General features: G+C 56.6%; 1 protein-coding gene across 1 annotated transcript in view; it reads right to left on the minus strand.

The window, feature by feature from the left end:
• ARHGEF17 (Rho guanine nucleotide exchange factor 17) overlaps window positions 1–13,675 on the minus strand; it is a 55,529-nt gene extending 41,854 nt beyond the window's left edge. The window contains exon 1 of the mRNA XM_006203358.3: window positions 9,733–13,675. Coding sequence (XP_006203420.3) covers window positions 9,733–12,927 — 3,195 coding nt within the window. The 5' untranslated portion in view covers window positions 12,928–13,675. The remainder of the gene's footprint in view (window positions 1–9,732) is intronic.
• Window positions 13,676–15,097: the final 1,422 nt, after the last annotated feature.

Raw genomic sequence — 15,097 nt, forward strand, 5'->3', positions numbered from 1 at the left:
AGTAAGTCTTTTTCTCAATCCCTGTATCACCTGCTCCTCTAAACTCGGGCTTCTTATCTCCCAGCTCCCTCCAGTCCAATCATTCCCCCACAACCAGAGGATGCTTTCTAATGTACCCATCTGACGCTGCTCCTCCTTAGCTCCTCATCTTCCATAGCTCCCCACTGTCCACAGGACAAAGCCCCAACCATTTAACTCGAATTGGAGGCCTTCAACCTGGTTTCTGCACACACAGCCTCTCCCCATGTGCTCTGGCCAAACAGAGACCTCCCTGCCCTCTTGGCCCCATACATACATCAAAGCTTTCCTTTCCACCTGGCTCAGCCCAGCTCCCTGAAATGTCAAGTGACCCACATCTCCTCCTCTCTCAAGAACTCCCAGTGGCCCTTGACACCCGGCAGTGAGCTGCAGAGGGCAGATTGCTGGGCCTGTTCCGCTACTGTATGGCCTTGGGCAAGACCCCTTCCCTGGCTGGGCCTCAGTTTCCCCTCTGAATAATGCTGGTTTCTAAGAATCTTTCTGGGTGGACCATTCTGGCATTCAAGGCCTTGTCACTCTTCTTCCTTCTCCTGCCTCCAGGCCTGCCAAGAAGTTGGATGTCTCATTACCAAGCCCCACCCAGGGAGACAGGGAGAGAGACAGAGGGGACAGTGAGAAAACAGGAGCAAGACCTCTGTGACACAGGCAGCCGAGAAAGATGGAGCCAGTAGGATTTGGGGCGGGGGGGGTCCCTTCCCGTCCTTCCACCCTTCCCTTCACATCTGCTCCTTGACCTCCAATGCCCTGTCCTGGGAAAGGATTAGATGTTTGTCCAAGGGGGCTTGGGGGAGGGGTCTCAGCAGTCCCAGGAGGCCTCGCTTTGGGGCTGGCTGGCAGCCAGGACCCTAGGCCTCCCTCCCTCCTGCTCCACACTGCTGCTCGGGAGCAGGGCCTGCTCACCCCCTGGGAACCAATAAACAGGAAACAGACACCAACCTGGTGCTTGCTCCCTCAGCCTGGCCCCCTCCATCGCAGTCCCCACCATCACTGTACCCTAATTGCCCTCCCACTGGCCCAAGACCAACCCCACCTCTCCCTGGCCACAGAATCTCAAAACCAAGAAGTGACAATCTCAAATGCACGAAATAAATCAAGCAAAGAGGTAGGGCTTCTGGGAAAAAACTCAGACTTCATCTTGAAACCATGAGATTTTACACTCTGAACTGGCAATCTCAAAAGCACACACTTAAAAGTGGCCACATTTCTGAGAGCTCCCAGACCTGGGGTCACGGCTGATGGTTCCACAAGCATTATCTCTTCGGCCCTCACAGTAACTCCTTAGCATCCCCATTTTGCAGAGCAGGAAACTCAGGCTCAGAGCTGAGGTGCAATGACTTAGATATCACTCAGCTGTAAGTCAGTCAGGTCTGAGATGTTAACCCTTATCCATCTGATCCCAAAGCCCATGGAGCACACAGACCTCAGATTCCCTGCCTTGGAGGGGCTCTGAGCCCAGAATAGGAAGCAGAGGGGACTAAGACCCACTTCATAGTCTGGTTCCAATGGGTCTGGGGCTTCCACTCTGCTCTGCTCCCACGTTGGGCCTGGTGGTAACAAAATGGAAGGGGGAGCTGGAGACAGAAGCAAGATCAGTGGGCACTCACCTCCACCTAACCACCCAGCCCCTCTCCCACTACCTGCCTCAAAAGGCCCAGACTGTGGGGCCACCGACCCCACCCAGATGTAGCCAAGGACTCCGCCTGCCCTCCTGTCCAGAGCTTTGTCCTCTGCTTCATCGCTGGAAAGATGCTGAGAATCTGAGCATCTTGGAGTCAGTGTCTCTTAGAATCTTAGAATCCTAACATCTTAGCATCTCAGTCATGAGGGGAGAAACTAACATTTCTTGAGCAAACTCTCTTGGCATTATTTCATTTAATCTTAATAATAATCCTTGGTGGAGTGAGGGGATAATGCACCCATTTTATGGACTCAGAGGGGTCTGTAAATGCTTGCCCAGGGTCCCAAAGCCAGCCCAGGGAGAGAAGGGATACAGACCACACTCCTTACCCTCCACATGCTGCCTTCCAGGTGCCACCTCCGGGGCAGCACCTTGGCCCCTCAGGGCATGAAGGGACTCGATAGGCCCTCTGGTTCAACAGCACCAGGGTCACCAATCCCCAACACAGAGCTCCCAGCACATGGGGATAGGGAGCTCCTCTCCATCTGCCTTGAGTCCAACCAGGCCAGCCTGGCAGAGACTTGACTCCCCCTACCCCACCCCTACCTTCCCTCTTTGCCCTGGCCCTGAAGTCTCCTGCCAACTGCCCTTCTTGGGAGCTGCTTCATCCCAATTTTTAGCCAGGTGCCTCTAGAAGCCAAGCCTGTCTGCAGGGGACCCACTGATTCTTCTGTCCCTCTCCCATCAAACCAGGGCTCAGCCACTGGACCCCACTCACTTCAGAGGGCTAGGACCCTGTTGAGAGCTCTTGGCAAGCAGGGATAATGTCCACGCTTTCCCTCTGAGTCCCTGCTGCCCATCAAGGGGTTCAACAATTGACGGCTGAACGAATAAATGACAAATGACCATGGAAAGAAATGAACGCAGGATAAATGCAGTGGGCCTGAGTTCACTGGCTTTACCCCATACCAGCACCTACTGGCGGCTCTGGCTCCCAAGACTCAACAGACTGGCCCTCTGCCCACCTGTGATAGGCAGAATGGGCCCCCCAAAGATGTCCATGTCCTAATCCCCGGAACCTGTGAATGTTATTTTACATGGCAAAAGGGACTTTGCAGATGTCATGAAAGATTTTGAGATGGGGAGATTATCCTGGATGATCCAAGTGGACCCAAAGTAATCACAAGGGTCCTTGTAACAGGGAGGCAGGAGGTCTGGTACAGAGTGAAAGATTTGAAGATGCTAGCTACTGGCTTTGAAAATGAAGGAAGGGGCCATGAGCCAAGAAGTGCCAGCAGCCCCCAGAAGCTGGAAAAGGTAAGGAAATAGGTTTTCCACTAAAACCTCCAGAAGGAATGCAGCCCTGCTAACATCTTAAGTTTTAGCCCAGTGAAATCCATTGCTTCTGACCTCTAAACTGTAAGATAATATTTGTATTGTTTTAAGCCACTAAATGCATAGTAATTTGCTACAGCAGCAATAGGAAATTAATACACCATCTATCTGCCAGCCTAGACCCTGGAATCAGCTCATGTCCCTCCCACCTTAGGTACCTCTGAAGACTCATCCTCTCACTCTCTCCCTGCCCAGGGAATGTCTGAGAGCCCCGTGACTTCCCCAAGCCCCAGAGGAAGTTTTAACATCTTAGAGACAGAATTATCAACACTTTGGACAGGCCCCAGAGTGAGCCCCACAGCCTGCCATGAGCTTGGGGCGAGAGGCCCCCTCCATATGTGTGGAGGTGGACAGAGCCTACAGCAGCAGCTGGTGGTAGGGAAAAGCACCCTGGGGGTCAGGCCTGGGGGAGTCCAAGCCCTAATCTGAGCCTCAGTCTCCTCAGCAGCCTAAGGGGGCTGGGAGCCAAGGTCCACCCACCAGCACTTCAGTCTACAAGTTGGGATCCTACTAAGGACAGCTGTTGCTTCTCCCAGCAGGAGAGGACGTTTTTCCTGGTGCCCAAGAGCATGGAGGAATCTGTGGCTCTGAGAGGTGAAAGGACTTACTTAAGGCGACACAGTAGTAAACTGGAGAGACTAAGGCTGGAAAATAGGCCTCTGGACCCCTAAAGCAGACTTCCATGTGCCATACCAGTCATCCCTCGTGAGCCCCACAGCTACTGAAGGGGGGCCCAGATATCGTGGCTGGGGCCCTAGGCCCCTGCAAGTCATGGGCTGGGGCTCATTCAGCTCAGAACATGGCAGCCTGGCAGTCTTCCTCTGCCTCTGTCCACCCCTGGAATGCCCCGGAGGCCTGGGGGTGGGAAGTGGTGGGGGTGCATGAAGGATAGACTCCCATGGGGGGGGGTGGGGCATGGCTCTAATAGGCTCCTGCTTCCCAGGGGACCCAGGGCCCCCGTTTCAGGGCCTGCCAGCAAGGCGCCAGGCTGCCTGGGCACATTTCCCAATAAGTACGCCAGGGCTGCGAGCCTTTCTGGGAAACATGGGCTCCCCCTTCCCCCGCCCTTCTACCACCATCCCCGCCAACTCTGCTCAGTGAGAACTCTGTAGGGCCAATGTATGGCCTGGGAGTCAGGACACCTTGGGCCAAATCCTATACTTGGGCAAACCTCTGCCTACTCTGGGCCTGCTTCTTCATCCATGTACTGGGACCAGATGGAAAGGACAGGGCTGCCTTGGGGTAGTGTGAGCTCCCTGTCTCAGGAGACATGCAAGTTGGAACTGTCACAGTGGATACAGAGGAGACACCAGTGGGATAAGGCACTGTCACCTGCCTCACTGGGGCCCTGGGCAGCTACATCCTCCTAGCCTTTGAGCCAGGCCAGCAGAGGTCTGCAGGGGGCGACCAGTGCAGCCTATTGCCCCAGTCTACCCTGGGGGCTTTGTCAATCTTCCCTTCCCCACTTAGGTGACCCCTCACACACTGCCCAAACACAGGAGCTGTAGTAGCTCTATGTTCAACTTGAAAGCTGGAGTCTAGGCCCTTTCAAAGCCCTCTAGGCTGCAGAAATCCACTACCCTACTGCCTCTGCCCCAGCCCAAGCCACCATCATCTCTTGCCCAGATTATTCCAGTAGCCTCCTGACTGGCCACCCTGATCTTACCCAGGGCCTCTGCAATCCACTACCACAGAGTGGTCAGAGCAGACTTGTGAAAGCCTAAGTCAGCTCAGGTCACTGTTCTATTCTGAACCTTCCAACAGTGCATGTCCCATCTTACCTCAAATAAACGCGGAAGACCCCCTATTGGTCTATGAAATCTACCTCATCTGGTCCCAACCCATTTCCACCCTCCCTTAACTCTGACCTCATCTTCTACTTAACTCCATCCACACAATCCTCTTGACTTCTACCTCAGGGCCTTTGCACTTGCTGTTCCCCCTCTTCCACCCAAGACAGCCACCTGTCTTGCTCTCTCCAGGCCTCTGCTCCAATCTCACCTCAAAGAGGTCTTCTCAGACCTCTTAATCTAATATAGTGCCTCCTCCGTATCATTCTCTATTCCCTTATTCTGCTTTCTTTTGCTCCCCAACCCCCATCTCTCCCTGATGCACAATGTCTCCATTTACAGACAGGTCTCCTCACTAGTCTGGAAGCTCCATGAGGCCAGACCTTTGTTTTGTTTGCTCCCGTATCCCAGGGACTAGAAAAGTGCCTGAGCGTCTAGGGGTTCAACAAGTATTTATTAAATGGATAAATGCACAATTTGCCATGCTCTTTCCCACCATCGGGCCTCTGCCCATGCTGTGCCCTCCTCCTCGAACCCTTCCATCTCTTCTCTGGATATTCAAACTCTTCCAGTTTTCAAGGCCAAGCTGCAGAGCCTCTTCCAGGAAGCCTCTCCTGACAGCCCTCAGGCCAGTCTCTCAACACTTTATAGCCCCTTCTAGGCTGCTTCTAGATCCTGAATACTCTGAGTGTTTCAGCTCCCCAGACAGCCTAGGGGTGACTCCACCCCACTGCGGGGCAGCATGTGTAGCCTGAGAGATCACAGATGAGTGGGAAGGAAACAGAGGGGGGCAAGTCCTTTCACTGGGAAGGAGGCTGGGGACAGGATTAGCAGCAGCCTCCTAGCCTCCCAAATCCAGCTGGTCCTGGAAATGTGGGGCTGGAAAATGTCAGACTCAACTCTGGTTCCCCCCCAAATTTTCCCTTTTGGGAGGCGGAGGGGAAGAATGACCCATTCCTGGGCCACACTCCCCCAGTAGTCCAGCGCCCTTAGGAAGGAGTAGGGAGGTGGCGGGAATAAACAGAGGAAAAGGACAGCCCTCTGCTTGTCCTCTCCCTTCTCAGCCTCCTCCGGGTGGGTGACAAGACATTTAATTATAGATATTTGGTACCGCTCAGAATTCCAAATGCCCTAATCGCCTCCCCTCCCAGAACCAGTTTCCATGGAAAAATCATAGCAGAGCTAAGGAGGGAAAGGAGAGAACCCCCACCCCCCTGGGTTCCCTGCCAAGGAGAGACAGAGAGAAGAAAGGTGACAAAGAACTGCAGCTGGCCTGGCCTTCCACACGCAGCAAGGCAGGGAGCTGGCTGGGCAAGCTGGGGGATGGGGGAAGAGTCTGTTGGGGGCAAGATAAGGGGGTGAGGCAAGGTCAGGGTGGTGCTTGGACATGGCTCTGCCTGCCTTACTATGTGACCTTAAAGTCGGCATTCTCCTTTACGAGTCTTAGAGTTCTTTCCACCGCAAACCCAGGCCCCAGTGAATTAAATACCTACCGTGAAGCTGTTCAGACAGCTAGGGGTATGCAGGTAAGCCCCCATTGCCTCCCCAACCCTGCCCCACTACTCAGATGGCAGGCCAATCCCACCAAGAAACAAGGACCCTCAGGCCCCTTCAACTCTAAGACACTGACATTCTAGGATTCAGTGGGAATTTAAGACTCTGCAATTCTAAGAATTCAGCACTGTGAGATTCCCACAGCTTTCACATTTGAAGAATGAAACATTCAGAGTGTCTGGCATATAGGAAGCACTTAATCAGTGTTAGACGCTGTTACTGCTGCCTCAATATACTAAAGCTCTGTGAGTCTATCCATCTGATTCTGAGACACAAGTCACTTCCAGTTTCTGGGCTATCATTGTCACTTCTGTCAAATGGATATCAGGTACCTGAGGGCAGAAGGTTGGATCACAAGATTCTGTACTTTAAGGCCAGGGTGCGGGAAGCCTTGGGATGAAGAATCGCTGATCATCCAGGCTATGGTGGCCTAAGTGGAAATGACGTGGGAGGGGGCAGGGCAGGGAGGCTCCACAGCTGGGCCTCCTCCCCGCAGCACATCCGCAAGCAGGCGTTCATGAAGGCAACCATGAGTTATCCTTCCTTCCCTGGGCTCCGAGGTTCTTACAGCTGTTGCATAGAGCTGCCTTTCCCTCCCTTCAGCCACACTCCGATTCATCTTGTTACCCTTGACTACCCTGCAGGCTGAGCCCTTCCTATAGAGCTTCAAAGACCAGGAAGTCTAACTACCCACTGCACAGATGGGAAAACCGAGGCCCAAGATGACTCTGTCCAGGTCTCAGAGAGACTCACAGGCTGAGCCAGGCCTGGGTAAATACGAACTCTGGGCTGGGAAAGATCTGACTTTGAGGGACTCCCTGCAGGCTGAGGGCGGGTCAGAGGCCCACTCTGCCCCGGGGACTCTCCTGTCAGCCCCTGACTGGCTTCACACTGGTTTCTGCCTCATCAGCAAAGCGTGACTGCCTCTTCCCTTCTTATTCTGGAGCCCACACCACACCATCTCCACCCATCACCACAACTCAGGAAGCATGACTGGTGGCCCGAGCCCAGAACAAGGGAACATTGTCTCCTCCATGGAGGCCAACAGGAGGGCTGGACAGCTGCTCCCTACCTTCCTGGAGCTAGAAGGAAGGGGACAGCAGGAGGATTCTGGCCAGCAGATGGGAGAACTTCCAGGCTTTATGAGTGGGTGGGGAATTAGGGGATGGTGAAATCTCTTTTGGGCTGATTCAAGTCCGCCAGGTTATACTGAGGCCCATAATGCCTAGCCCTGTGCTCAGAAACCAGTGTGGGGCAGGAAGGAGGTGCCAAGCCTGGTCGCTGAGAAGCAGTTGAGGCCATGGAGCCAGTTTTTGCCCCTCTCTCCTTCCCCCAGGGAGAGAGTGATTACACTACCCACTCACAGTACACAAGTCTGCCAGGCAGAGACTATTACCCTCATTTTACAGAAGGGTAAGGGATGTGACTGATTGTAGGCCACACAGGAATCTGAAGCCAGGGCTCACATCCTGCTCTTCCAATGACAGACTCACCAGTTCTCTCCCCTAAAAGGGCCTGGAGAGGTAGGAGGACTGGAGTGGGCAAAGGCTTGGAGGCTGGAGACAGCTTCTTTTGAGGGCAGGGAGAAGCCTGTGTTATGGGCAGATATGTTCCACCTAATAAACCCCTGGGGAAGGGACCCCTAAGCTTTTCCCTGAGGTCAAACTAAGACAAGGGGACAATGTGAAGGGAGTAGACCAGGAACCAATTCTGCAAAAGCTCCCACCTCCTCTCTGGGTCTCAATGCTTCTTCTGAGGAGCAGCCCCCTCCCTGAGTCCCTTAATTCCCTCCTACTCTCTCCCCTAATTTACCTTTCAAGTCTTCTAGAGGAGATAATTATATGGGAAAAGCATCTGGGGAAGGGGCCCCTGGCAGGAGCTGCCCCTGGTCTCACCCTCCCCAACCCCACCATGTTCCAAAGACAACTGGCCCTGGCGTTAGAGCACCTGAGCTGTCCTACCAGGCTCTCAGAAGGAAGGACAGGTCCCAAACTTCCCCTCTCCCCACTTCCTGCCTACTGACTCTGCGGCCTCTGTGAGAGACACCAGAGTTAGGACCAGGGGCAACTAGAGAAAGGGAGAAACAGGGAGAGAAACAGAGAGAGTTCAGGCAGGTCATGAGAGCGCTGAGAACTGGGGGATGACCAAATTAGCCCAGGGTTTACAGTTTCCAGGCTCCTCACTCTGGCAGGGAACACAATGGGTGTGCAGGCCATGGCTGAAATTACCCCAGGCCATCCCTACTCCAGGGCCAAAACCCAGTGCCTAGAATCCAGTTTCCAGGGTATCACACTGCCTAGAACTCATCTGAACCCACAGCCAAAACTTGAGGGACAGCTGAAGCCATAAGGCAGAACTGGAGACCTCAGGGAGACCAAGCCCCCAGGGCCTGGGGTCTGGAAGAGAAAGAGGGAACCATCACAGAGTCACCAGGAAGTGGGTGGTGGGGGAGAAGATGTAAGCGGGCAGGAAGGGGGACCAGTGCCCCCAACCTAAACCAGAGAGACAGTCCTGCCTATGGGGGCCAGAACTGCTCCCAATCTCTCTCAAGGCCCCTCCTTGACTCTGCCCTCCCTCAGCAGCCCCCAGTATAATCAGAAGAGGCCTTGACAGATCTCAGGCCAGAAGAGTCCCCCAACTCCAACCCACAGACTCCTTACAAATCTGTGCAGCACAGCTGGATGAGGACATAGGCATCATCTTGTCCACATGCCCTCTTGATTTCACAGAAGGGGAGGCTGAATTACAGAGAAAGGCCAGGGCTGCCAATGTACTTTATGGAACCCTCTCCACTATTACATAAAGTAATGCTCTGTACCTCTCCAATTTTCCCACGGACAGATCCACATTTTGATCTGCTATAGGAAAGCCACATGAGGAAGGGCAAACCCATGTCAACTGTGGGCCCCCAAACTCAAACATCCTATAAGGGGTCTGGCCAGTAGGGCAGCAAGGCTCTTGAGAAAGCTCCATGAGCCTTACATCTCCTTATATATTTATAACAAAGAACCAGATAGGAATCTTTAAAACCAGTCCCTGAAAAACATCTAAGCGATTAGATTAGAATTCCTTCTAATTATCACCCAGAATATCTTGGAGCAGCTAAAAGCCTCTGACATTAGTACCAGCAGATGCCTGAAGCCTCTGGGGCCCAAGTAGACAGGAGTCCTGTGTCATTAACATTCTTAAAACTACCTAGGCACTTCCAGGACCAGTGAAGCTCCTTCAGACCTGGACACCTGTCCTATGAGCACACTCAAAAGGCTCCTGCAGAAGTCACTGTCCATGGCCCTCCTTCAGCCCCACCCTGAAGGCCCCCCCCCCACAAAGACTCACCACTTGTGGCTTGCTGCAGCACTTGCTGGCTGGAGCAGGCTCACCTGCAGCCCGGGCTGCCTCAGGTGGCTTGGCCTCAGTAGAGGGCGGTACAACCTGAGTCAAGCAGGTCATATCCACTGGCACTGGGGCAGGGACCTCACCGGAGTGGAGGGTCAGCATGTGCTGCTTAGTGATGTCCTCAAATGATGGTGCCTGCAACATGGTGTGGGCTTGGGCAGGGAAGCCCATGGGCTCTGGCACAGCCACAGGGGGGCTAATGGAAGTTGGCGGCTCAGGCATCATGATAGGCATGAAGGTGGTGGGCACACTGGCATGGCGAACATGTTTGGAGGAGGGTCGGGCCCGAGACAGGCTACCAGTCTGGTCCTGAGTGCCCTCCTCTCTCTGTAGCTCCTGCTGACTGCTCCGGGCTGGGCGCTTCTTGGAACCACGGCGGATGAGCCGTGGGGACAGAACGTCAGCCAGTTTAGGATCAAGGTGGAAGTCATGGGCAGTGGAGGGGGCAGGTGGGGCCTCGGGTAGGGCCCTCTCAGACTGTGCCCGGCCCCTGGCAGGATTGGGCTCTTCAGGTTCTGCCTGCCGTTCTGCAAGGATGGGCTCGCTGCTGGATGGAGGTAGCACGGGCTCAACCTCTCGGATGGGCTCCCCTCCAGGGCCCTCAAATCCAGGACCAGCCAGCTCCCCGCGGCGGCTGGGGTCACTCAGAGATTTCTTTTTGGGGGCTTTGCCAGCCACTCTGTCATCCACCACACACCCCAAGGTACCAGGCCCCTGAACAATGCTTTGAATAACCTCCTGGTATCCCTTGCTCTCTTCACTGCCCACAGACCAGTCACTGTGGCCGCTGGTCAAGCCCTCGTCCACAGCTGGGGCTGCTGGAAGCCCTGTCTTGGGGCTCAGAGAGCCCAGGAGGTTGCTATCCACAGAGAACCCAGAGGGGTCCTCAGAGGTGGTGGCCCGGTGGCGCTGTGGAATTGGGTCACTCAGAGACCGGTAGGCCTCACCTGCCTCTCCGTTGTTCAGTTCAGTCCCACCAGGGCCTGAAGGTGGGACTTTACGTCTCCGGCGGAGGGCACCTGGTGTGGGAGGGGTATCAGGAGACACTAGGGCCCACCCTCCCAGACCATCTTCAGCCCCAGAGCCATGATGGTTGGTCTCAGCTGAAGATGAGGAAAGGGGTCGCCACACCCCTGTGGTACCCAGGCTGCAAAAGGCTGAAACAGGAGGCTCAGGGTCCGCCCCAATGCCCTCATCTGTCAGAGTGGACTCAGGGCCGGAGAGCTCTTCCTGGGACCGCTGCCCTTGGGTTATGTCTCCTGCCCAGTCAGGGCTTCCAGGCGGGACATCACTTCCATCATCCTGCTGGGCACCCATGCGCTGGATCTTCTCAAAAACCTGACGGGCCTCCTGCACATACTGATCCTGGACGACAAGGGGCAGTGGGTCGTCCTCGGCACCTGGGCCTGCCAGCAGGAGTTCAGAGGAACTGGGCTTCAGGGCACCAGTGCGGGGTAGACGGCGGGCCATGGGCTTCTCAGAGCAGGTAAATGACTTTGCCCTTCGAAGGGTGGCTGTCAAGTCCTTCAGTGTGGGGCGGGTGCCAGGTAAGGCTGGGGCTGGGGTGGGCATGGGCCCAAGTTGCCCCACTGGGCTACCGGCTGATGGTGAGTCTCTGCCATCTAAGGGGCCACTCCCAAGGTCCCCGGGTCCCCCACTTGGCTTTCGGACTCTCAGCTCTGAAAGGTCTGAACGCAGGAAACTGAGCAGCGTCAGGGTCTCTGAGGCGATATCTGGATTCGACAGGGACTTCCGTTGCCGGCTCTTGTCCAGCTCCAATCCTCCATCCCTCAACACCCTTGAGGAGCCCACAGGTCCCTTGGTGCGGGTTCGCGTCTGGGGCCTTAAGAGCCCTTCCCCAGCTCCGAAGCTAGGGGAGCGATACACGCCCCAGCTCCCAGAACCCCGGCTAGCCCACAGGTCCTCATCCTTGAGGGTCTCCGTGCTGGAATAACGGCTGCTACCACGGGAACCTGCAGGGCTGGCCAGGTACGCGGGGAAGCTCACCTTGGCCACGCGAAAAGCTCCCCCCACGGTGTCGGACAAGGGCCGAAGTCCTTCCTGGGGACCTTGTACACAAGGAGAGCCAGTACCCCATTCCGGGGGTCCTTCCTCGATAGGGGCTCTTGGAGATATTGGGGGATCGGGGCTCCTGGCTCGCCCTGCCGAGTCCATGCTGCCCAGATTTAACCCATAACTGTCCGGCTTACAGTCCTTAACCAAGAGAGAGCTTTCAGGCCTGGGCCCCGGCCTCCCTCTCCAGCAGTGGCCGCCCTCACCGTCTTGGTCCTCGTCACTGCCTGAGGAGTGGCCGCCGTGGTAGGCCGGACTCTGTGCCCTGGGCAGCGGCGGCGGCGGACCCTCCTCTTCCTCCTCGCTGGAGCTGGCAGCCCGGCTGCGGCTGACAGGATAGGAGGAAGCAATGGAGGAGGAGGAGGAGCAGGAGGCCCGGGCCCAGGCCTGCGGTTGGGAGAAGCTATGCCAAGAATGTAAACCATCCACCGGACGCTGCGCTCGCTCCTGTTGCTGCTGCTGCTGCCGCCGCCTCCTCCCCTCGGTCCCTGGGCCGGGCAGCGGCCGCGTCGAACGCAGGCCCGCCAGGGGGAAGCAAGTCCTAGGAGGTGGCGTCGGTGGCTGCCGGGATTCCCGGGTCGGGGGCTCCCACGCGGCACCGTCGGGGCTGGGTGTCCCTGAGGCCTCACAGTCGGCACTGGGCCGCCTGGAGCCAGGGCCACTGAAGAGCTTGCGCATCTCGGTGACGCTGGGCCAGGCCCCGCGCGCGGCTCCCTCCGCCGCTTCTTCCGCGGCCGCGGGGGAGACGCCCCCGTCTCGGGTCCCAGTGGAGTTGTCGTCCAGACGCGGCGCGTCGAAACGCCTGGAGAGCTGGCGCACCGACGGCGAGAGGCTGCGGAGCGGGCGCGGCTGCGCGGGGGCGGCCGGGGGCCCCGACGCCAGCTTGGACACGCGCCGGGAGGGCTGGCCCGGGACGGCCGAGGCCGGCCGGCACGAGGCGCGGCGCCGCAGCCCGGGGAGATCTGTGGCCTCCTCCCTCGGCCCAGGTCCGCCGCTCCAGCGCTCTAGCAGCTTGAACGAGACGCTGCGATAAAGCGGGGACCGGGTCGCCCCGTCCGCCATAGTGGCGGCACTCACTCTGGGGGGGCTGGCCTCGGGGAGCCGCGGCCAACCCCCCCTGCGCCCCCGCCCCGAAGGAGCGCAGCGGCGGGAGTCTGAAGGCTTGGGTCCCGCAACCGCAGTGCGAGGGGGTTTGCGGAGAGCGTGCACAGACCGGAGCAGAGCTTTATCTGCCGCGGCTCAAGTTTCTGCGGCCTTGGGAAGCATCGGCTCCATCCCGTGCGACCCCTCCCGCCTCAGCGTCGACTCCTGGGCCCAGCCCCCGCCTCGCCCGGTGAGGCCTGGAGCATCGCGGCCCGACTCGGTCTTGGCTGGATCCCAGCGCTCCGTTCCTCGGCTTTGCGCCCGCCAGCCGGCCTGGCTGCTTCCCCTCGCGCTCCCGCTCCGGCTCCCGCTCCCTCCCTCTTGGCTGCTTGCTCCTCACTCCCTTTTGTTGCAAATAAACTTTGTGGCTGAGGAAAGGGGGTGGGGGCGGGGCCTCGCGCCCAAAAGAGGGGGTGGGCTCCCGGCGCACGCAAGGCTGGGAATCCGGAGTTGGGGTGGGGGAGGGAATCGGGGAGGAGCCAAAGGAGAAACAAGATTGCTTGAATACTGGCAGACAGAATCGGCCCTCCAGATAAGCCCCTCGGGAGCTCAGCGGGCTGAACTGTCCCCCGACCCACGCACTCGGTCCGACACAACGCACACTCTGGATGTGGTCAGCTCCGCGGGAGTCCAATCAGGGCAGCGCACTCACTGATTTCGGGCGGAGACACCTCCTGCCCAAGGGACCCGAACATGGCAACTTCGGACCCACTAACTCGTACACACCACGGATACTCAGGTACACGCAGAAACACCCTCCTAGCAGAGAAAGGGCGGGACTTGCCGCCAGGGGGAGCAGTGCGCGTCGCAGACCGACCTGGGCGACAGCCGCTCCCTGTCCCGCCCCTTCACTCCGCCCAGGCCACGCCTCCTACCAGGTTTCCCATCTGTAACTGAGACCGGGTCCAGCTCCTCGCGCTCCCGAACGCCCCGCCCATCCCACCTCTGCGGCCAGTCCAGCAATGACTGTCCCCCCGACCCTCCCCCAACCCTCCCCTCCAGAAGCTCCACCCTTTGTTACCACGCCCCCATGTTTCCAGCTGCCCGCCCTACCCAAGCTCCTCCACCTTCCCCCGCCCTCTAGGCACCTCTCTCTTCGATGCTCCGCCCTTCGCCCCGCCCCCTCCTTCCCCTGCACTCTATGGTACGTGGCTCTTGCGCCCTCTACTGGCCGACTTCGCCCAACCCTTTGGAACCCTGGACTCGCTCGTCACCCCCATACCCCCACCCCCTTGCCCCTGCCTCCTACACACACCAAAAAAACCCCGGGAAGTTGGGAAGACTTCACTTCCTTTACTTGCTTCTAGTCCTTTACTAGTCCCTTCAGGAACCGCTTCGAACCTAATCCCTTCTCAAAGCACCCTGCCCCTCCTTCGGCTTCACATAAAAAAGGCGCTTCTACGGGAAGGCCCTTCCTCGATTTACCACTGCCAAACCTACATTCCTACCGGCAGCTGCTCCACTCTCTTGACAGGCAAGGTGTGATTCAATTCTCTTGCTTCACACTGATACAACCCTGAACTCCCCTCCCGTCTCTGCCCTAGTCTGGCTAGTGTCGAATTATATGTGATACAGAATTGGATTATTTGTAACCTTTTGTTCATGACACATTCTCACCAGTTGTTTAATTGATTCCCACCAAAAACCCCCAAACAACCAGGGCCTTTACAATGTCCTACATCTCATTATATAGTCCCCCACCACCCATAATAACCGTCACCTCCTGTGTTCAACATTCCTTTGCTTTCTTTTTTATATAGTTTTATTGCATCTGTTTATTCCTTCAAAATATATTTTTTCATTTAAGTTACTTTTAACTTTATAAAAAGGACATCTTGCTGTGTATAATTTTGGGGGATTTCTTTGTGCTTAATATTATACTGTTATGATTTATCCATATTGTTGCGTGTCAGTACAGTACCTTCTGGCTGCATGTAATAGTCCAAAGTGTGCCTATAGCACAGGGTATTCATCCACTCTCTTGTGAGTGGGTATTTGGGTGTTTGCAACTGTTTGCGCTTGTGAACAGTGCTGCTCTGAGCATTGTGCATAACCTCAGGTTCATATGCGGAGAAGTGCTAGGGCAATG

The sequence above is a fragment of the Vicugna pacos genome, chromosome 10 (genome assembly GCF_048564905.1).
Source record: "Vicugna pacos chromosome 10, VicPac4, whole genome shotgun sequence".
NCBI lineage: Eukaryota > Metazoa > Chordata > Mammalia > Artiodactyla > Camelidae > Vicugna > Vicugna pacos.